Consider the following 22,982-nt stretch of genomic DNA (forward strand, 5'->3'; position numbering starts at 1 on the left):
TAAACAGCTTGCCCCCATTGACCAGCTGGTTCAGGCTGCCTGTGTATTTCAACTGGAAGCATTTTCACACTGGTAAGACTTTTTATCCTTTTCTTATGATTCTAAAAGTGAGGGAGCTAAAAAACTGACTTCTGAGATTCACAATTTAACATGAAACTAATACTGGCTGCACAGTACAGGGAGTTTTGTGTAAGTTCCTGTTATGCCATAATTTTTCCTGCCATACCTGTGATGTTTAAGCAAGTTAGTCTTATCCCAGTTCTTTATTACACACTGGGCATTTTCTTTTCTGCCCAGAATTGCTGTTAAATGCAAAGGAGAAGTGAAAGACACCGGGGCCCTGGAGTGTGTCCAAAGAAAGGCAAAGAAGCTGTAAAGGATCACAGTTGTTATAGGGAGCAGCTGAGGAACTGGGATGGTTCAGTATGAAGAAGAGGAAGCTCAGGGGAGTCCTTATTGCCCTCTACAACTACCTGAAAGGAGGTTGTAGCAAGGTGAGTGTCAGAGGTCTCTTTTCCCAGGCAACAGCATTAAGATGAGACCTAATGGCTTAAATTTGTACCAGAGCAGGTTTGGGTTGGATGTTAGGAAAAACGACTTCTCAGGATGAGCAATGAGGCACTGGTGCAGGCTGAGGTGGTGGAGTCACCATCCCTGGAGGTGTTCAAGAAATGTGTAGATGTAGCACTGAGAGACATGGGTAGTGGGCATGGTGGGGGTGGGTTGATGGTTGGAGTAGGTATTCTTAGAGGTCTTTTCCAACCTTAATGGTTCTGTAGTTCTAGGAGTGAAGTCAGGACCTATCCAATTCTTAAGTAAATTAGCCTTCACTTACATGTAACCTAGAATAAGAATTCTGTCATTACAAGCTGAGTTGCTTTTATAAACCTCTCTTCTGTTTCCCTCAGATATACTGGGGCAAACCTTTCTAAAGGTAAAATTGAGGCTATCTCCAGGATATCTTATGTACAGAACCAGTCTAAGTCACTCTAGCTCTCCTGGGTGGAGAGAAGCAGGGCTAAAGAAATATTGGTGGTAATTTAAGAAGCAAAATAAAGGTAGCCTTTGAAAAATACTAGTAGAAAAAAAGCTAAATTAATATAATCCTATTAAAAAGTCGAACTAGATACATGCAGTGTTATTCTGGCCCAAGAACAGACTTTTTTTCCTCTTTTTTTTTTTTTTTAAAGGGGAGGGAGTATTTTGTTTTGTTTTTTTTTAAGGCATTTTAATGTGTTAATCGATGAACTAAGGAACTTTGATGCATATTCCAGAAACTCATTCTGGAAGAGTGGTGGGAGCTGGGATTCTCTTGCTAAAGGATTCCTGAAAAGCAATAGCTATAGGATGGATATTAATGTTCCCACTTTTGTAGTCCATTATCTTGAAAGTGGGCAAAATACAGGAGGGACAAGGACATTCTTTGGGTGGGAAGAGTTGGAAAGGGAGTTACAGATTCTTTGTTATTAGATATTTTCCCCTAGCCCATGAAGAATAATATGAAGCAGGCCTTTGAGCCCACTTTTCTTTGGTGCTTCAAACCATTAATAGTTTCTGCAACTTGTCTTTCATCAGAAGATCTACATTTTTCATCCAAAATTGACGAAAACAGAAATTCTCGTCTTCTTGCCCTTAAAAAGAAACAACAGAGAGGGCAATTGTTTTCTTTGTTATTCTCCTTAGTTGTATTGCAGGCTATCTTGCTTATTACTTGCTCTATCCTCCCTTCACCTTTTGCTTTTTTTTTTTTTTTTTTTTTTTTTAATTATTTAAGAGCTCATGTAGCAGCTGCTTTTGATTTGTGGAAGCAGAAGCGGAAGCATTCTCGCATATCTGACTCCAGGGAAGAAGTTAACATACTTTTCACCAAGAGGAAAAGAAGGATGAATACAGTTATATTTGAAATGAAAACAGATCATCTGCAACATCAAGAAGTCTGAATTTAACAAAGAGAAAGCATAACGTTCTGAAGAGCAGTGGGAAGAGAATTTAAGGATGTTCATTTTAGTGCTAGCATTTTTGCAAGTTGTCCTCCGTAACAGAGGCTTCTTTACCATTTACAGACATGAGCCAGCTTTATAGTCAGCACTTTTCTGGAGTGAAAATATCCTATGCCGTTCTTTTCAAATGGAAAAACAGATTTGCGAAAGTTTTGTATCAAAGGCCATAAATATCCGAGCAAGGAATACATATCCTGCATCCCAAGCCTGTGGCTCAGTGGTCATCCTAAATTTTGCTCTTATTCTAGGATGCTGTCAGTTATACAAATAAGATCAACTGCCCCATCCTTGCCATTCAGCGGTCACTGCAGGACGTCTCTTGTAAGAGAGCTTCTTGGGCTTGTACTGTACTGCGTCCTTTGGGATTCGGCCCTGTTCAGTTCAAGATTTTTCTCCATTAAATTAGACAAAAATGCAGGTTGTAGGTTTATCTACATATTATACACATGTATGAATATATACATGTAGACATATATATCTGCATTTATTTTAATGCATTTGACATTCAATGCGCCTGGCTGCTTTTACTCATATCTAGTACACTGATGTCCATCCTTCTCCAGTGTTTGTTGTCTGATTGCTGTAGTCATCTTTGTATTATATTTATTGGCTCATTAGCTTTCTGAAGGAGCTCCAGCCTTTCGCCACATTTTAAAATGTTTATCACCACAGAGACCTGCTCTTGAATTCTGTTCTTTCTTGAAAACATCAGCTGAATTTGGCACAGTGTTCTGACTTTTAAATGGCATCTAGATAGGATGTCCCAGTCCTGCTTGGAACCCTCTGGTGTTTGTAACTCTTGTTAGTGCATTTAACTCCATATCTTTCAGGGAACAAAAATCCTGCTGTGATAGTATTTGTTAGAAGAGTGTATTTAACTGGAAGCCAAATCTAATGCTTCACCTCTGGGGGCTGTTGGCTGGCATAAAATAAAATCCTCTTGGATTTAAAAATGATTACAGTCATTTTTGCTAAAGCTTGCAGGACTTCCCTTGTACCCAGGATTAGATCAGCTGTGTTTCTATCCATTCTAGTTTCTTGATATAGAAGCCTCCAAGAAGTATTTCCAGATTAGTTTCCTATTGTGATAGGAAATGATGCAGAAAAACCAATACAGATAGTACAAAGGTGGGAGAAAACAGCTGATTCACGTGGTCAAAGCTGCAGCTAAGAAATAAGGGTGATAGAAAGCATGAGTAGACAGAGAAAAAGCAAGTATGATATGGGATAAGATGGTGTGGGGACAGTGGAGGAGGCTGAAGGTGCAATTGATGTGATCCCTGGTTCTTTTGTTTTTTTGCTTGCTGAATCTCATTGCTGTGGAATGATACAAAACGATGCTTACTTGCAGGCAGTGTTTATGTGTGGGCTTTGCTGTTTCTCACCCTGTCACTCTCAGAAGCAGCTCCTATCTTTTAATCCCCTTAAGCCTCTAGTCTCTCACCAAAACACATCCCTCCTGAAATGTAATCCTCTTACTTCAGTTCCATGGTTACAGTACTTATGTGTGTGTGCTTAGGAGCATGGGCAGCAAGGTTTCTTTCTGCCAAAGGCTAAAAAGATCAAAATATCAACATGCCAGGATCTTCCAAAGAACTGTTACCTAAAGTAGCATGTGTTAGTCTTGATCCTAACTCCCAATTTTTTTAAAAACCCTTTAGTTGCCTTATGCTGTGGTGCCATGATAGGTTTTTCTCATGAGTTATCAAACTTAGAAATCCAAAGGTCATTCACTGCACAGCCAGGAATGTGCAAGGAGGATTGAGGACCACATTTACAAGTAAATGGGACCTGACAGTAAAGGAGGAAGACTGGATGAATGTTCCTCCAGCTTCACGCAAGAGCTTACTGAAATGTAGCTGTGCTTTACCAGATGGCAGCTCTTCAGGTAGATCACAAAGTCTGATAGTCCACATGAAAATCAGTGCACTGACAAATTCCAGGTTGGAGAGTCATGTTCTACTACTGCAAAAAATGGAAAGGTAAGATCTCAATGATGGTTTCCTTGCCCTGGCACACTGAATGTGAAACTTACCCTGTATAAAAGTATTGTGCAAAAACATGTGCAGTGTTGAGCCATATGAGAGAATCTCTGCATGTCAGTGTAGGACAAGAAAGGCTGAATTTCTGAGGGCAATATAATTTCTGCTTACCTCAGGTTTCTCGTCTGCCTATTGATGATCACATTTGCCTACTGCAGGATACCGGTGTAGAACATCAGCAGTGTATGCTGCAAGTGTCTGTAAATTGCCAAGTGGCCACATCATTTCCCTCTTACAGTTTGTGTTGACTTCTTATTTTGAGCTGCTGCCTAATGCTGTTGAGCACTAACCAACTGAGGTAATCCACTTTGAATAGACAATAGTGGTTTATAGGAAAGATGTTAAACGAGAAATATAGAATCATAGAATCACCAAGGTTGGAAAAGACATAAAAGATCACCCAGTCCAACCGTTCACCTATTCCCAATAGCTCCTACTAAACCATGTCCCTCAACACAACATCCAGTCTTTCCTTGAACACCCCCAGGCTCGGTGACTCCACCACCTCCCTGGGCAGTCCGTTCCAGTGCCTGACCACCCTTTCTGAAAAGTAATACTTCCTAACGTCCAGCCTGAATCTCCCCTGCCGTAGCTTGAAGCCATTCCCCCTGGTCCTATCACTAATGACACGAGAGAAGAGGCCGACCCCCAGCTCACTACAACCTCCTTTCAGGAAGTTATAGAGAGCAATGAGGTCTCCCCTGAGCCTCCTCTTCTCCAGGCTGACCATTCCCAGCTCCTTCAGCCTCTCCTCATATGGCCTGTGTTCCAGACCCCTCACCAGCACAAATATGTTCATTTTGTGCTAAAGTTTCATGCCTGTGATACAGCCTTATTTTCAGTGATGGTTTGAGTGTGTTACTTAAATGTACATTTGTCTTATGAGAGGTTCTACCACTTTTACATGCTCTTCTCAGTATGCTGCACTCTGTCCTCCAAGGTACTAGTAGAGATGTTATTAAGAAACCTCAGAAGTGTTACTTTTTTTCTTTATTGTGTTCTTAAAGTGCTGCTTTTGTAATTTAGCATTCTGCTGCACTATGTTATCTTTTGCATTTTCAAAAGTAAGAGGAATCAGAAATAGATGTTTTAAAGAGGAAAAAAAACCCAGAAGTTCTACTTCTGGATCAGAACCTTGTTGTAATGGGATAAGCAAGCACTGTCAATGTGATCCCTGGGGCATAAAATCATACAATCCAAGGATCCTTCCCTTTGAGTGAATCCTCTCTGCTGGACTCCGGAGACTATGGGGAGCTCTTTCTTCTATCATTTTAGCCTCTCATCAGCTCCATTATAATGTAGAGCCTAAGAGAAAATGTTGCCTCCCCAGAGGTCTGGCTTTACAGGTATTTCTGTATGCCTTCTGAAAATATATAATCATGTAGCAATTCTCTGAGGTTTTTTAAAAGTGAGTTTTAAAAACTACAAAATGTATTTTTGATAAAATCTGTTATCTTCTGAAGCACCCACAGATTTCATAGCTATGCAATATTATTTCCACAGATAATGAACATGTACAGCAATGAACAAAGGGAAGAAGAGAAGTGAGTTTTTTAAATCCAGCTTTGGTGGGGGTAATTTTAAAAGCTGTTTGACAGAAGCAAATCAAATAAGCTAATACACTTTTTCTGAAACCTTTGATGCAATTTCCTGTGACAAAAACTGCCCTAGCTCAAAGCTGTAGGGAATGAAGGACAGGAGATTTACTGTGAATATGGGACTTATTTATAAACCTTTCCCCTTGGGAAACAAACTTTAGAGAATGCCATGTCAGCACATGCAAGAATGCAGCGCAGTCTCCAATAGGTCAGGCAGTGTTCTGACAGCTGCAGCTTATTTTCTGTTTCATATGCATAAATGCGAGAGACAGAGCAACCCAGTGAAGTGAATTGTTTAACACTACTGACATAATATTGGTATTTTTCAGCTGATGTGCATGTCCTTCTGTAAAAATTTCTAAAACCAAGCAGGATTTTACTGGAACTGGTGCATGAGAGTTGAGGAAAGAAAATGAGTGAGTGTCATCAGAGAAGTGGAAAAGCTTCTGTTTCAATAGGCTAATGGCCCTGAGATTTTATTTTAGCAGAAAATGCAGGCGTTCCCAGGACTGCAGTGATAAATTTAGTTCTTGTACAGCTGCTGGCATTCAGCTTCAGGCACACAAAAACTTCAGCCCTCCTGTTAGACTGTGGCTGCTGTAAAGGTTCCCAGCCAGGTGAAGAGCTGTACTCTTTGGAGGGCTCTTCTGCAGCCAGGAAGTCTTGTTAGTCTCCCCTCTGATTGCCTCTGATGCTCTTCCACTGTAATCTGACACAATTTTAGGATGAGAGTGATGAATGTGACAGCCCTGAACGGGAGTGTGCTTGGAGGTGCTCTGAGCACCTTGCTCAGTGTTCACACCACCTGCTCCTAAAACATCATTCTTTTTCTTGCTGTTTTCTGGCCATTGTGTTGTCAGCCCTACTTCACTGGGCTCATCCCTGCTTTATTCAGCTTGCACAGCTCCATTGGCTGCATGTTGCTCGGTGTTAGCACTGCCCAGTGCCGTCTTCCTGCATGGGGTTCCTACTTCTCCCTGCTGAACATCAAGCAAAGGTATATATATCCATGTGCAGGGGGAATGTGTTTTTGTAGGAAGCTTTTATTGCAATTTCTTTTTTTTCTCTGTTTCTCATGCTGTAAGACAAGTCAGTGTTTTTATAAATTCTCTAGGTCCCAATCTGCTAAAGTGTGCCTAACACGAGTTGCAGTTCCTGAAATAGTTTTTTAGGATTAGGATGTATGTTGTGCTCAGTCTGAGTCTCCCTGAACCCACTGGGATTTCTTGTTGGCTACAGTGGGGCCGCAATAGCTACACAGAGAGCTGGTTTATTGCTTCCTCCAGGAAATAATGGTAGATAAGATCAAGCAAGGTCAGTGACTTAGCCTGCAGTAACTGGCTTGCATCTCCTGCTTCTGGGTGTTCTTCTGAAGATGTGGGACACAGCTCTGAAGGTACCTTGCTTAGCTACATGTATTTTCTTCACTTGATTGGAAGAAAAAGTAAATAAATGATGTGCTGCTTCAACTGTCCACGTATAAAGGCTTTTCTATGTTGTATTTGTGCATTTCTGCCCTATCTGCTGTTCTCCTGAGAGGCTGATCTCCTGATGTGATTGATTTCTTGGTGGAATTCCCCCAACTTCTAAAAAGTCAGGATTTATTCTCTAGATACCATATGCAAAAGCCATTGATTTACCCTTGGCTTTTGTACTATTTCAGTATTCATTTCCACTCAATCCTTTTCTGTGTTGGCATTTTGTTGGCATTGTTGACTGCTGTTATATTTTGAAGACAGAAAAGATCTGGTAAGGTCTCCTTTTCAAGAAGCACTACTGCTGAATACAGAACTAAAACAGATGCCCCTGTCAGAATGGGGCTGATCATTTTGCTTTTCATGTCTTTGTGGAAGATTTTCCCATTATCCTCTTTGGCCATACCATCTTTTTTTTTTTTTTTTTTTTTTTCCTTTAGTAACTTCTTTAAATAAAAAGTTAAAATTATCATCCTAAGCTAGCATAAATCTGTAGGATTTTGTTTTCAGCCTGTTTTCCTACTCAGAAGAGATTAGTATAAGAGGAGGCAAAGTATCAAAAATTTAAAGAATTTAAATATCCTGAATGCTTGTCTTCCCTCAAAAAAATTTCTGTAATCAATTTTCATTTGTGAGCATAAGCTATTGTGACAGACACAGTAGAGAAGGTGGGAACATGATGTATGCATATTGCACTGATCAATATCTGTATACTGGATCACATCAGCTGTTAGGTGGACAGATAAATGCTAAATTCTGCTCCTGTATCAGGGATGCACTTAATTAGTGATATACAGGAAAGAAAAACAGAACATGTTAAATTTCTGCTTCAGTGCTTTCCCGTTGTCCTTTTCATTCTTTTCCCTTTGCTGTCTCAGATGTGTAGTGCTGTACTCTCCCTGTGCCTGCTGTATGGGTGGAAGGTAACCAGAGCCAGCAGGATTTACTCCTATAAGTAACAGATCCTAAGCATTCCTTGCATCACTGAGTGCCAAAATATTTTGCAGATGAACAATGCAGTATTTCTTAGTTTCACAGTTTCTGAAACTTGTTTGTTTGTGACTCTTGGGAACTCAGCAATCTCAGTTCCCTTAAAGTTAGTAAACATGTTGATCTTTAAAGTGAAACACCCTGACTGTGGCTTTGAAGTAAATGACTACAGATTTTTAGGCTACAGGAGTAAGTACATTTAGAGCATATTAAATCCCCAATGTTTAGGGATTTTGCAGTGTTTACCACTGTGCCAATGGGAATTTGACAGTAAGAAATGATGTGGCTTGAGTCACTGTTTCACAGACAGGACTGTTGGCAAAGGGAGGTGCTCAGGAATGGTGTGCTGCCAGGGCTTTTCCTCTGCCTGCTCCTGGGTCGCTTCCTAATAGCATGCATGTCAAAGACCCACATGAGACCAGCTGCACTCTTAGCTTACACGTATTTCCTCTCAGAGCAGTGTTTTCCATCACTTAGGTTGGTTTACTTATGGAAGGACAGCAGAATGTATTGCTTCTTTTTAGATATTACTCCGTGTACTCTCTCACCTTACAGTTTATTTTTGTTAAAAACAATGTTTTAAAACTCTCCAGAACATCACAGCTCACATTTTTACAAGGATCTTGCTCTAACTGGTTCGGCTGTGTAACTTTAATGAGTTATCTGGAACCTGATTCCTCATTTAGCTAAATTTGTGTGGTTGTTTAATACTGAGTTTTAAATGCTGTGCGTCAGAATAATTTGCAATTTGCACAGTTAAAAATGGGAGGATGAAATCTGAGGCAAAACCACACTGGTATGCAGTGAGTGGGTATTGCTAAATAGTGCTGATACTTATTGGTACTCTTTCAAGAGCTTTTTTGTCATTTTACTTTGATGGTATCATGTTAAATGTTACTAAAAATACACTGAATGCTTTCCCAGTGTCACTTTGGGAGATTCCACAGGATTAGCAAACTGTGCAACCAAGTACAAGGGACATGTGATAGCATGCAGTCTGTTCTTTCTGTAGACAGCTGAATGTGCAAGTTGTGTAGACACTGAGAAAGTCCGGCTCCACCGAGAGTTATCTGGGCTGCAGGCTTCCGATGTCTGTTAGCAGCTTGAGAAATTCCAAATTACCAGTTGCCCAGAGGGAGTTTTAATCTGTGAATGTTTAAAATAGTCAATTGCTTTGGCATGTTGACATGTGTAGTGTACCATGAGAATTCCAGCAGTTGCATTAAATGCATTTACTCTACAAAAGAGAGAATGTTATTCCTATTAATCTGTTCATAATTGCTGGCTTACTTGTTCATAGCCTTCTTTCTGCTGTTAAACACATAAAATGGTTTGAAATGGCATTTTCACACAGGTAAGCTTCATGCATGCTGCTTCCATTACCAAGAAAGTTGTATGGTTTTGAATAATGACCTTTGTAGTTCATATAATTTGTTCACCAAGGAAAGGATTCATCTTTATGTGTTGCAGCCATAGGTGTGCATCCATTTTAGGTTGTCTGGCAACAGCAAGATAAGAACTTCCATAGAACATCTTAGATGCCAAAGTCTTTGCAGTTTGCTTTTTGTTACAAATTGGGCACATGGCACATGAATATGTAAGTGTGCAAATGGATGCAATGTTAGTGAAATGTGCCAGGCAGATGGTTTTATACAGAAAGAAAAGCTTGCATTTGCAGGCCTGGCAGCCCCAGCTCAGTAGAAGTACTGTCTGGAGGTAGATACTATGAACAAGCAGAGATGCAAGGCTCAGATGTAGTTACTATTCTTTGATTAGATGTCTTTACCTGTCCTTGCCTGACTCTTCTAGCTGCATGCTCATTGATGAACCTTGATGATATATAGAGTTATTTTGTGGATAAAACATTGAAAGGAATAAAATCCAAGACATTTGCAAAGTGCTGGCTTTATAACCGTTAGTATATTGCTCTTCTATAAGGCCCCTTGACTGCCAAAGGAATACAGACCACATTCACTTGATATGATGCTAAATAGCATTTCCTGCTGAAATAATGAAATGCTGGGTTCTGTCAGTGACAGAACCTTTGTATTTTAACAATCCAATGATGCTGAGAGACAAAGAAAGTAATTGACAAAGCCATTTCCCATTTTTTCCCCTTATACAAGTCACTCTGGACAATTAAGTGCACGTACTGATACTGTCAACAATTACAACCTCCCTGCCCGAACTAAAAGCATATGTTCTTTTCACTTCCTACATTTCAGGTATAGAATTGCAGTACAAGATTTGCATAAGCACTGAGAAGAGGTTGTTTGGAAATCTGATCACAGTTATGAAACCTGAAACAATACCTGGGTGTGTGTGGCTGCATGTCTGCAGAGCAGCCGAGCGTTTGTGCTCTCATGGTGGGGCTCAGGAAGAACCAAGTTTCACTCTGCACCGACTTTTAGCTACACGTGGCAGCTCAATCCTGAGTAATACAGAAACAAAATCCAACCATTTCACCAGGGTATTTTTCTCTTCCTTCCATCCTGGCAGGGACATGCAAGTCATGTTTGTTCAGGGTGCCCTCTTGGTAAGGCTGCATTAACACTGAGTTTGGAGGCAGGGTGGTGTACTACCTTTGTTTTGTGAGTGCATGAGAGCACTTCTGACTACCAGAACTGCTGCCAATGGATTGACAGCACCCTTGGCTCAGGCACTAGGAACTGGTGATTTGGGGTTCACGTGGCTGTGAGAGTTACAGAGCTGTTGTATTTAGTGGAAAAGGGGTATTTTTGGTAGGGAAGCAAGGATAAAATAACTTGAAGTTCTGAATATGGAAGGCTAAGGTGAGTGGGAGGGTGAAAGGGAGGTGTCAACTGGGAGATCTCTGAATTGAGGAGGTGAGAGCCATTATGTGAGGGTAACAGGAGTGGTAGCAGGAGGGAAGAGAGCCAGTAAGGTGGGGAAGGCAAGCTGGAGAGCTCTTCAGGGAGCACCTATTCAGCTCCTGAAGGAAGAAGAGTGCTCTGTCATCATGGTAGAGAGCAAATTCAAAGGATAGGGAAAGAAAATTGGGAGGGGGATTCAAGCACTGGCAAGCAAGTACATCCAGAATTTAGAAACACGTGTGCTACAGTAGGAACTGGTAGCAGTTTTCCTTTTTGTAAATCATTTCCCCCCTCCTACCTTCCATGTTGTTTCCCTAAGCCAGGATCTGACAGGACATTAGAGCAGCAGCTGGCAGTGAGTGACGGGGGGAACTTAAGCCCTGCTGACTTAGAAGCTTTTTTTTATTATTATTATTACTATTTTTTTGAAGTGCCTGCCCAGTGATTCTAGTTGAGTAGGATGAATTTTGAAAGGTAGGATTCCCATTATCCCATGCAGAAAAACTGATTTGCTAAAGGAGAGCCATGCTTGCTTTAAGTGGTGGTAATTGTGTGGTCCGTGCTGACAAGTGTTGCATTTGTCTTGACCCTTCCATTGAAGTGCAAAGTCTAATGCTTTTGCAAGAAGGAAGGAGAGCTTGTTTAGAGCTGTAATTATTGGACCAGAATACGTCTTACTGTGCAGTGAGAACATACTGGAAATAGTCTCTGAGCACCTGTATTTGTTGGGTACTGGAAGTACTGTAATGGCGTCTTTGCCTTTCCACTCCCAACTCAATGTCATTTGTGAATGACCTAGTAGATTCTATGATAAATGTACTGGTGATGAATATAGTATGAAAAGTGAGCTTTTGTTTGTTTGTACTGTGTCTGCCATTCATATGCATCTATTCCAGTAGTTTTCCTTCTATGGCTTTGCAGTTCTTTTCTAGCTTAATGAGCAGAAAGAATACAGTATCCTTAATGTACTGCAGCACTGGAAACACCATCAAGTGCTGTCTATTTAATGTCTTCCACATTGTTTTTATTCTCTGAAGTATAGATTTTTATTATTTTTATTTGTATAAGGGATTAAATTGCACAACTAGACATCATGAAACATGTAGGGTGCTCAGAAAATAATGCCTTCTATTTATTGCTATGGAAACTACAACAGACACAAAGAGCACAGTAACACTATCTGATAGAGCAAATTCTTGGGTACAGAACGCTCATCGTAGCCACCACTATTATGTATGCAGCAATTTGAATAAGTACCTGCATGCCACACTCATAACAATCTGCAGCTATGGAGATGACCCACTGTCATGGTCACCCCTGTTTAAATACAACACCCACCACATCACTGTGCTCCTATCCACTGTTCAGTCTCCGTAAACACTCAGCAAGTGTTGACGAATGTCAATGAGTGCCATTATTTCCTCATGGAGGAATTCAGTGGCTTGTCTTTACAGCCATATCACCAACATCTGCCTCTGATGTTGTGGGTGTACATAATAAAATAGGAGGTGTTACTTTTGGAGCAGCCTTCATATGTCACTTGGAGATGTTTCTGTTGCGGTTTATTGATTAACAATATATTTTTTTGTCCTTTAGAGAAGCTTGCAAAAAAGCATGATAAGTGCTTTCAGCAAGGATGCTACTTGAGTGGACACAGTTAACTGGAAATTGCTGTTGCACAATGCAACTCAGTTGTTTGTCTGTTCTGCCCACCACATTTTAAAGCCTGCATGTAAGCTGAGACTCGGAGCTGCTGTTTCAGAAGAACGTTTCTGATTAGAAGGCATGCAAAGATAGGGTCCAAAGTGACCAAAGACTGAAACAATTTCAACAAGGTGGTGGGAGTTGCCTGATAGTTGGAAAGGCCAACCAAACTGAAAAAAAACTATGTGTGTGTAATTGCAAATCTATTTTGGATCTAGTAGTGGCTATTGTGTCAGTTGTCACTGGTTGAACATGGGCCTGAGCTGATGCTCTTCCTGTTTGTTAGTTTGGCTGCCCAGGGAGGTGGTGGAGTCAGCATCCTGGGAAGGAAACATGGAGATGTGGTACTGAGGAACATGGTTAGTGGGTATGGTGTGGATAGGTTGATGACTGGACTAGATAAGCTCAGTGTTTTTTTTCAACTTTTAATGATTTTGTGATTCTATGGCTCAAGTAGCCATTACGAGGAAAGAATTTGGCCAATCTTGGACAATTTCCTGTTGGCTTTACGGACTTAGCAGTTTTATGTGGTAAAGGAACAGGAATATAAAAGCACTTATGTGGCTGAGTAATTTAGAAATATCACACATACTTTAATATGTGTGCATGCTCTCTCTGTATATACCTAATATTTTCTAAGAGCAGTTTCTGTTTAGAAATGATCACTCTTCCAATAACAAATTCAGCTGTTCACAATCACGTACTGGCAGGAACCTCAGATAGGTACATTCCCAACAACAGATCATCAAAGATGATACAAGCATCTATCTCTCTCATGCTGCTGGCACCCAGCAAGATAAGATCACAGCCCTGGGAGCAGGAAGTCTAGTTTCTGTGGTGTGGCTGAGAGTGTATTTGCTCTGTGTTGTGTAAATACAGCTCTTGTTCTCCAGCCTCTTCAGTTATTGAATTTTAGCACATCCTTTTCAACACAGGTACCTGCATAAGTTCAGTCATGCTGCCTCACAGGCATCTTCTTCAGCTAGACAGCAGGACTGGGAAGTGTTAAATTAATGAGGTGAAGAACCTCTACTCTGTTTAATTTTGTCTTCAGGAATTTCGCCTGAAAGTCTTTGATGTCTAGGGCTGCATTTGGGACTGCCAGCTGCGTGGGGCTGTGTGCTGCTTCAGGCAGACTCCTTGCCCGCAGGTCTCTCTCCTCACCACCATTTCCCTTGTCCCACAGAGCCAAGCTTTGTTTACCTCCCACACATCCCTGCAAGGCCCGGAGAGCATAGCCCACTTCCCCCACACCTAACACATCCGCAGTGACAGGTTGCTGTGCTTGCCAACTTGTGTTGCTCTCTCTTCATCATAGCTTAAGAACATGTCCCTGCCCCCTTTTTTCTTTCTTCTCTATTCTGTAGCTTCAATGAACTTTTTCCTGTTGCTATAGTTACAGTGTCTTTGATGAAATTAGCTGGGTCCTTCCCTTACAGTTGGAGTTGATTCTTGGCCAGGCTTTTTTTTTGGCAGTGGCCCAGTATAGTGTTAGTCATCACAGAAGTATCATGCCCATATTCTTTGAGGGTCTCTAGGTGTTTGTTTCTCTTCCAGAAATACTGGTATCCACGTAATATAAGCTCATAGTCGTCTCTAAAATCAAACTCAGCCTTGTAGGATGCAAATCTGGCATTCAAGTTGAAGGTAATTTAGCTGTTCCAGGTCTCAATCTTGCTGATTTTTTATTTGGCCATCAGTCAGAATCTGTGGGGGTTCCTTTGCTACATCTCTGTTCTTTTGAAAGACTGTTTCGCTGCCTTTTAGATACTCAAAGTCCTACATAGAGAGGATTTCAGAATACCATATTTGCTTCCTTGAATTTTTAAAGGAGAAAGTGCAATTTATATCCATCGACCAAGGCAGTGCCCATGACTGTGTTAGGAGAAAGAACCTGCCTGGTTTTGTGAGCATATGCTCAAATTTTTCCTTGCCTTCTCTTTTCTCAGCACAGAGCTCTCAAGCTGCTCAAGGAGTGTGCTGAAGGAAGGAATGTCTGGGAACACAGGGATCCCAAAGTGTGGGTGTAGTGCCTGGGTGGCCTTGATGTGGGTTTTGGTAGCTGAACATCTCTTGAGTTGTAACAAACCACAGACATAAGGTCTAAAACCAAAAGCAGTGTATCTGAGCTGATCTAGAAGTAATTTAAAGTCAATTCTTTTTTTTTAATTATTTTTATTTCTCTTATGTTCCCATTTGTTATGTATGCAGGAGTTCTGTTCTCAGGTTCTGTCTGATCAGTTGGTGCCAATGAGAACTGGAAGAGGATGCTATCAAAGCATCTCTGTTAGGCTGCTGGAATGCCGAATGGAAGGGTGCACTTCTAAGAGCTTCATGGAGCCCATAGGAAAAAGTAGTAAATATGCCCTTTTTCGGGTGTTTAAGTCTCGAACAAATTTGTCTCCCAGCTTCACACATGTAAAGAAGCAGTGATATAGATATGTAACCAAATGTTAAGACGTGCTCTGTTTGAAATAGTTTTTTGAAGGATTTGTTTCTTGTTGGATTTTATTCAGAAAAGCAAACAAGCCTTTGCAGATAAGTTTCCAGGTTTTACCAGTGGAACAATCATGTTTAGTAGCATTTGTGGTACATGGATGTTCGGAAAGCAGGAACCAGTAAATGATGAAACATCGTGGTGAAACCTACAGTTTATTTTGGTAGTAGTTAAGATTGTCATCCTTATCAGTCAGGGTTTGCATACTGAAAAGTAGCAGATACATTCATCACTGATTTCAGTTTCAGGAATTTCAGCTTTTCTGTTTTCATCCTGTGTGATATTTCCAGTTTAATTCTGAGTTCTGTGGTAGATAGGAAGTTGCTCGGTAACTCCGCTTCATTTCCTGAAATGACGTACATGTGGTTATTCAGAATTGTTTCAGGACATCACTGGGATACTTTTCTTTATATCACTGTTTCCTTGAAGCAAGAGCTGTTGGTTTTAGTGGTTGGATGTTTGCCTTTGGATGTCAATGAGGCAGAGCTGAGAAACATCCTTTCCAAGACAGATGCATCTGAGGAAAGGGCTTTGCAGTAGTGATAGAGTAGTCATTGTTCTACTATTTCTCAGTTTGTACTTGTCTTGCCTATTTGATTTTCAGCAGTGTAATATGTAGTTAAGCAAACAAAACAGCTTAGTAAATGTGTCAAATCAGACTGATGCCGATAGAAGCAACATCCCCAAAAGTCACAGCTCTAACATGTTCTCCATACTTGGTTTATAGTAACAGCTTTAAAATACTCTCATAACTGATTTACTCTTGCAATAATCTTATTCTTCCTCTTTCAGAATGAGAAGGCTTTGGGGCATTCTGTGAGCCGCTCTAGTAACATCTCAAAGGTATGTTCCTCAATATAACTCAGTCTTTGATAAATTTGGGGGATAATGGGATTTCTTTCATTTCAAATTTGAAGTGAAAGATGTCACAGTGTGACCAGTAGAAAATGCTGCTTATGGCTGTCTGTAATTGATAGTCACTCTGCTGAAACATTAGAATTCTCTGGTGTTATGCAGATTGTCTTTACAGGTCAAATGAAATGGAAGCTACAGTAGGTTTTCTCTTTCACACTGTCAGCCTCCTTAGCTTGATAGGAGCAAGATAGATGACAGATGCCTGAGATTTTATCTTGGGAAAAAAGTGCTCCAAAACTATCACTCAAGTATGGCTGGTTGTTTGTTTTTTTTTTGGGGGGGGGATTTCCCCATAAGCTGTCCAGTTTTGTGTGAGATGGATATAACCATGCATCCATAATGTGTATCAGATACATACTTAAATATTGTTTTATTGTCGCCTCATTTGAATAATATTGGTAGTGTCATGAAGTGCAGTGTTATTAGGGCATGGCTATGTAAGTATTCTAAAGCGGTTTATACCACGAAGTCTGGTCTCGTAAGGGAAGCGTGACGAACTGCCTATTCTAATGCTTCAGTTTGACAACTGCACACATCAAAAACACAGTCGCTTTATGTCATCAGGAAAAAAAAAAAATAAACCTTCTTCCAAAAGAACTTGTTGCAAGAACGTACTTGCTACTCCTACTTCTTACCAGACTTTAATTAGCTGAAATCTAATGTGCTTTCAGCATACCTTGTTGCTTACATGGGTACAATTGTTTGAAGGCTTTGTGCAAGCAACACTGTGCTGGCTGGCTAGTATTTTTCATGGGGTGCATGAGCCTTAACCCGTCTTTTTCAAGGTTATTGTTGCTGGTGATAATGACTTCTAATGACAGAGTGAGTCATTGTGTCTGTGACACGTTCAAGTCACCTTATTCCATTTTGGGTACTTCAGGATACGTGAAGTTGTTTGTGCCTATCTCCAGCAAAGGAAAGAGTGGCTGCTTTTTATGGCTTATATGAGCACAGACAACTTTCACTTTGGAGCAGAAAGGCAAGTTTGCTGGATGTCTTAAATAACAAGTAGGGCAATTGCCCATTGCTTAAGGCATTGACCAAGCTGAAAGTGGTATTGTCATGGAAGCAGTGCAGCATTATCTTTTGTGTTCAGCTTCAGAAAAAATGTATTCACACAAAGGGTTTTGGAGTAAGCATAATGTGAGTGTAACTTCTGATTCATCCTCTCCCAAAACAGGACTGTGCCTATCCCTTGTTGCCCTTGGTCTTCTCTTCCTAGGACCTTTTCTTGGATTTTCAGGCATCGCTCAAAAGAAATGGCAATTTTTATCAAGTATCATTGTACTTTTCCCAGAGTGTGCAAAATTCAACACAAGATGCCTTTCTGCAGCAGCTGTTTCATTCCTATTCCCTCTGTTCTCACAGAGGAGCCCTATCCCAGCAGAAGCAGCATACATAAAACTGGCTGCACAGTTCATTCTTAATTCATCAAGAGCTGTTGGTGCAGTGGGAAGGACCTGACTTTCTGGCAGAGCTCTCCCTGGGAGCGCTGGCAAGTGAGACACTAAGATTTGCATTCTTCTTGAAGCACTGAAATGTTCAAAGTTTTACAACACACAGCAATTGGCTAAAGTTCTCAAGGAGAGCAGAAGTCAGCTTTGCCAGTTCAACTTGTGAGAACTGTTGGTTCCAAACATGAGCTTCCCAGAGGTACAAATGTTCTTATGTCCCTCTGTCACCTGCATCTGATCCATTCTGTGCTGCTGCTTCATTCTGGAGATTGCTCCTAGCAAGGGCAAGAGGTGGAAGTGCCTCTGGTGAAATTAGTCAGAGATTTACCTCATTCATCTGCATGCTACCTTGTGCATCCAGACAATTCAGTGCTAAGCTACAACAATTTATACTGCAGCCTACAAGTGGGATGGCTGTCACAACCAATTTGTAGGGCAAACCAGGAAAGATTATAGTTAGCAGGATATTGCGTAGAAGCTTGAGTACATGGAAAATGTCATTTGTTCTGAAGTTTAATAGGAAAGTACCTTTTATATCTATCTAGAATAGTGTAATGACCTGGCCAATAAAGCAGATTGAATGCGTGTAAAGGAAAATGTAAGGAAGTGCTTGGCTGCCTGTGTAGCCCTTTCTGCAGTCCTCAGAGCTTTCTGTCACTGCACCGTTCTAAGAGGAGCTATGTAACAAAAGTTGAGTTTAATCAGCTATGTGCTTCTTTTCCAGATTGTGTGTGTGTGTGTGTTTGTGTGTTTACAGAAGCAATGATCACACTTTCTGCAAATGACTGTTGCAGCTATTTTTTTTCCCCACTCAGATCTAGCTTACAGTATAGCTGCTACAAACACTTGGTGCTGGCACTTGATTCAAAGCCCTTTCTGGTGCTGATATGTCATTACGAACCTGCTGTGATTATTACTGTGTGTCTTTCCACTGTTCTCAGTTGTACAGTACAACGTGAGTGGAAAGGATTGAGTCAGAACACAGCCTCTAGCCAAGAGAGGATGCTGCGTTATTCAGTGTGACTGAGGAAAGGAGCTGATGCCGTAGGGCTCAAAGTGGTCAAGGAGGGAGGGAGGCAGGCAGGCAGATGGCATGGCTAAAATGAGATCAGCTGGTGAAGGTAGCGGGGCTTCTCTCAGCATAGACCCCAAGTGCTGGGGCCATGTGGAACAAAAGGGGCAAAAAGGGCAGTCCTTCAAGAGCAGATGCCAAGAGAGGCTGAAGAGATGCTGGTCCATGCTGGTACATGTGGCCAGGCCAAGAAATAAGAATGTGAACATTTGGCTGGGGATGATGGCCAGCAGTAGCAGAAAAAGAAGTAGGGAATAAGATGTAGGAGGATCTTCTTGTGATGCTATTAGATTTTGTGCAGTCTGTTACACGCTGGGGGATGTGGCATTCCTCCAGACCTTTCTTTGCTTTTTTTGGTGAGTATATCTCAAACACTCCTTTTAAATCTGCTCCACAAAAAACATGTTTAAATTTATGGAATCTTTTCTGTATTTGTTTCAAAATTTAAAAAAAAAAAAAAGGTATTGGAAGGAGATTGAATTGATTTAGCCATAGGACTCAGTCAGACAAGGCCCAGTTGCAAACATCATGTTCAAGACCAGTGACAGTGATTGGAACATTTCTGACTGACACACAACTATGCAGGCTGAATTCACATCTCAGCTCTATGCCCTAAGCCAGCGTTTTTACCAATAAGCCACCATTCATTAGTAAATGCCTTCATCATACAAGCCATACAGAAATAATTAACCTTATTAAGCTTCATCCTCTCTACATAGATAAAATTGACCCAAAAGCACAGCTAGTCACCGAGAGTAGCTAAAAAGAGGATTTTCACAGTATTGATAATTCACATCCTCTGCTCTTAAATAAATGAATTCTGCTAACAAGCAAATTAAATGGGATACTGACAAAGCTGATCTGTAAATAGTTATCCTCAAATTAGTGATATTGTTCAGCATTAAAGTGTCTGGTAAACTGATGATGTGATGTAGGGAAATATCTTTAGGTCATCTGTGTACTGTTCCTGTCATCTGGTTTCTCTGGAGGGCTGATTTTAGTGTTCAGGGGAAGTACCTTTTAGTCTTATTTTCATAGCCCTCTGAGAGGTAAACTTTGAAAATGCTAATACTGAGATGGCAGCTCAAAAGTGAACTGCTTAAAAAATGTAAATGCTTTGTCTTTTCTGAAGGCCAGCACAGCTTTATCTTTTGAGCAGGAGCACATAGTAAAGTATTAAATTATTCTTGGACTGAATGGCAGCCAGTGCAGATGCAAAGTGGTAGCCTAAGCTTGCTATGAAATTTAAAATCCATTTAGGCTGTTCATCAGCTTGGAACAGATTTAGAAAAGCATATGAATACACACATCCACTGTTGCCTGAAGCTTTGATGGATTCAGTGAGCATTCGTCCATAGAAAAGCTGTCCAGGTTTTTTAGTTGCTGAGCTGAACTGTCCTGTAGTCTATCAGATGACCAGGGCTCCCTGCGAAGGTCTGCTGTCAGAGGTGCTCTGCCCAGGTACATGAATCTAGGGGAAAAGGGAATGGGGAAAGAGAAGTTGCTTAAACAAAATAAACTCTGATACGACTGAGATGCTCTGGAAAAACAAGACCGCATAGTGTAAAGGTGAAGGGATGCCCTTTTCCCCACTCAGAAAGGTAGGTGAGCTTGTGCCTGGGCACAATGTGATAGGGAGGACTTTCACTCCTGGTTTCTAGATGTAATTTTAATTATTGTCATGTACATTATGCAGAATATGGAACAAAGTTCTTCAAGGAGCCAGCTGCCAGTTCCTGTCAAATTGTTTTCAGAACTATTTGATGGAGTTGATCATTCTGAAAATATCAAATATCTGTTTCCCACATCTTCATGAACAGTGTTTCCTCCTATGTCCTGTACCTGCATTTCATCCTTGTTGAGTAAAAAAATGCTCTTTTAATCTAAGATGCTAATACAGTGGTGCATTTGGGACAAACTTAGGAACTCTTTTTTCTTTGGCAGTCCAAGTCATGGTTTTATCATGCATCATTGGTGAACTGTTGTGATCTTTGTTGGTGTTTTTTTTTCCACCAATATTTCTTCTTACCACTCTCCATTCTAATAATGCATCGTATTTCAGACAAAAAAACTTGATATCAGCGCGCACTGGAAGACAATGTGGCACGCATCCTGTAGGGAGGAATTGTGTAGACTAGAATTTACTGATATTTGATCCTGCCATGCTGCAATTTAGAAAAAGCCTGTCAGCTGGGGCTGTCTGCCTTTCATGATGTCTAGTCTGCAGCATAGATGGCCTCTTCGGCCATTTCAAGTGCCAGCTTGGCCACACGACCAGTTACTGTCATTGCCCCATTGTTCTTGGGCACGCTGGTCCAGCTGGAGGCCTGCTCTGGAGACCACTTATAATTGCTGGAGGCCACAGCTGCAGTGCAGGAGCCTTCAGTCAGAGTGTACAGCTCTTGCTGGAAACATAAAAATACAAATGCATTGCATCCTTGTGAAGGTGGACGGCTGGAGCAGGAGAATGGTGTAGAAGTGGCCCACATCCAGCAGTTGTGTGGCATGCAATATGATGTCTCTTTCTTGAAGAATAATAGTCACATTCTCTGTGACTCTTAATAGTTGTTTAAATACCTGAAGAATTGCCCAGTTAGCTATGGAGTGCCCTACAGTTGCACTTAGTGCTTCTTTTTCACCAAGTCCCCACTTCTGTTTTCTCTCCTGACTTTACTGACTGTTCCTAGATCCTGCCAGGGAACAGATGTGGGATGATTGTTCCTGGTTTCCATGGTGTAAACTGAGGAGGTAGCAGAGCATGAGGATTTCATTGCCTCTGGAGATGCACTACGCAAGATAAGGGTCGGTCATGTCCACATCTAGCGGCAGCCCTGCCTTTTTAATACATGTTTAAGTGGCGTCTGTGCAAGACAGATAAAACAGCTTTTTGGTAATGAGTTCTTCTGAAATACAGTGTGAAAACCATCCCTCTGTCTTTCCCCTGTGGTTCTACCACATTCATCGTTGTGATGCGTTAATGCCAGCGGAGATGAATTGGATTCAAACAGAACTCCCAGTGGCCCATCACAGACCTCAGCGCTGCATGACCTCTACACTCCACTACACCTCCACTACAATGACCAATGTACAATGATACATTGTAGTATCACCTCCACTACAATGACCTCTGGGTCATTGGGGTGGGCTAGGTACCTGACTGTTCTTGGAAGACAGATGACTCCAAAGCAGTGGTGGTACATGTCTCCCCTCAGCCAACACCTGCAATGATTACCTGTGTCTCCATAAGCCCCCTGAGGGTCTGCTTCTAGTTAGAGTTGGCTCAGCAAAGGAGGTCACTGTACTTCTACTGTTCTTACAGGAAGGAGTCAGACAAACTGCTGCCATAGTCTGTTGGTACACGGCACATGTTGTACCCTCAGTCTGTTTGACAGTACATGCAACTACTTTCTTAAGCTTTCTTTATTTTTTTCAAGTTCAGCAAAAGTGAGTAGTTTTGAAAGGGGTTCATCACTGTTTAAGGCAAACCAGTAATCAGAATTCCATGTTGAAATGTGGGTTGTATTGTGTTTAAATGCACTATTGTTACTTTTGTAGTTCTTTGAAGCTCCTTGTGCTGCACTTCCTCCCAGTAAAAGGCTTAAAATTATGCTGCTATCTGTAACTCTTTGTCTGCCTTAATGTCAGTTGTATGGCAAAGGAGAGGTGTACTCTATTATAATATGTGTATAGTGGGAAGTATGTTAGTCACCAGGTCCCTAGCTGAGAATTCTAGAGATGTTTTTGTAGCCTGGATATTAGGGCCACAGTGTTGGTGCTACTTATGTGGCACCTAAAAAGGGTAAGGTTTGCGGTTCTGTGTTGAGGAAAAACTTCCTTCTTCCGGACTTCCCATCAGTGGAGGAAGTGTAATAAGGTTGTTAAAATGTCTCATGCCCCGTTCTTTAAGATGTGTAATTACTTGTACTGAAGCACAGCTGAGACTGAGACGACAGAAGATATACCCAGAAGCACCATCTCAGATGAGCAGGTTATTTTGGAATAGGCTCAAGCTGATGACTTGTTCACTGTGACTTACTTCAAAGATGATATAATTTTTTGAGGCAGGGTGGGTATTTTTGTTTTCAGGTGTGCTGCAGGTAGTCAGCAGTAGACCATTGGAAGAGACCAAGTTCTTTTACCAAGGGATCACAGTTTGCAGAGTGGGGCAAAAATGAGAACAACCAGCTATGCCAGCATAAACACATGTTCATGTACGTATCTTGATGGCAGCACTGTAGAGTTGTGGGCTTCCTGTGATTATCCCAGAACCAGAGGGGAGAGAGCCACACTGTGACCTCACTGAATTGCGTTAGATGGGAATGTCAGTGGAAACAATTAACTAACTATTGACCTTTAGTTCCGAGCTATTTTAGGCCACCAGTCAGTACAGAGTAATTCACA

General features: G+C 41.2%; 1 protein-coding gene across 2 annotated transcripts in view; it reads left to right on the top strand.

The window, feature by feature from the left end:
- Window positions 1-22,982, top strand: part of MARCHF8 (membrane associated ring-CH-type finger 8) — an 86,057-nt gene that overhangs the window by 45,786 nt on the left and 17,289 nt on the right. For both annotated transcript variants that reach the window (XM_042818880.1, XM_042818878.1), the window contains exon 3: window positions 15,933-15,983. In XM_042818880.1, the coding sequence (XP_042674814.1) occupies window positions 15,933-15,983 (51 nt within the window). The remainder of the gene's footprint in view (window positions 1-15,932; window positions 15,984-22,982) is intronic.

This window comes from Centrocercus urophasianus, unplaced genomic scaffold, assembly GCF_019232065.1.
Source record: "Centrocercus urophasianus isolate 14NV4802_14NV808 unplaced genomic scaffold, USGS_Curo_1.0 seq_17, whole genome shotgun sequence".
Taxonomy (NCBI): domain Eukaryota; kingdom Metazoa; phylum Chordata; class Aves; order Galliformes; family Phasianidae; genus Centrocercus; species Centrocercus urophasianus.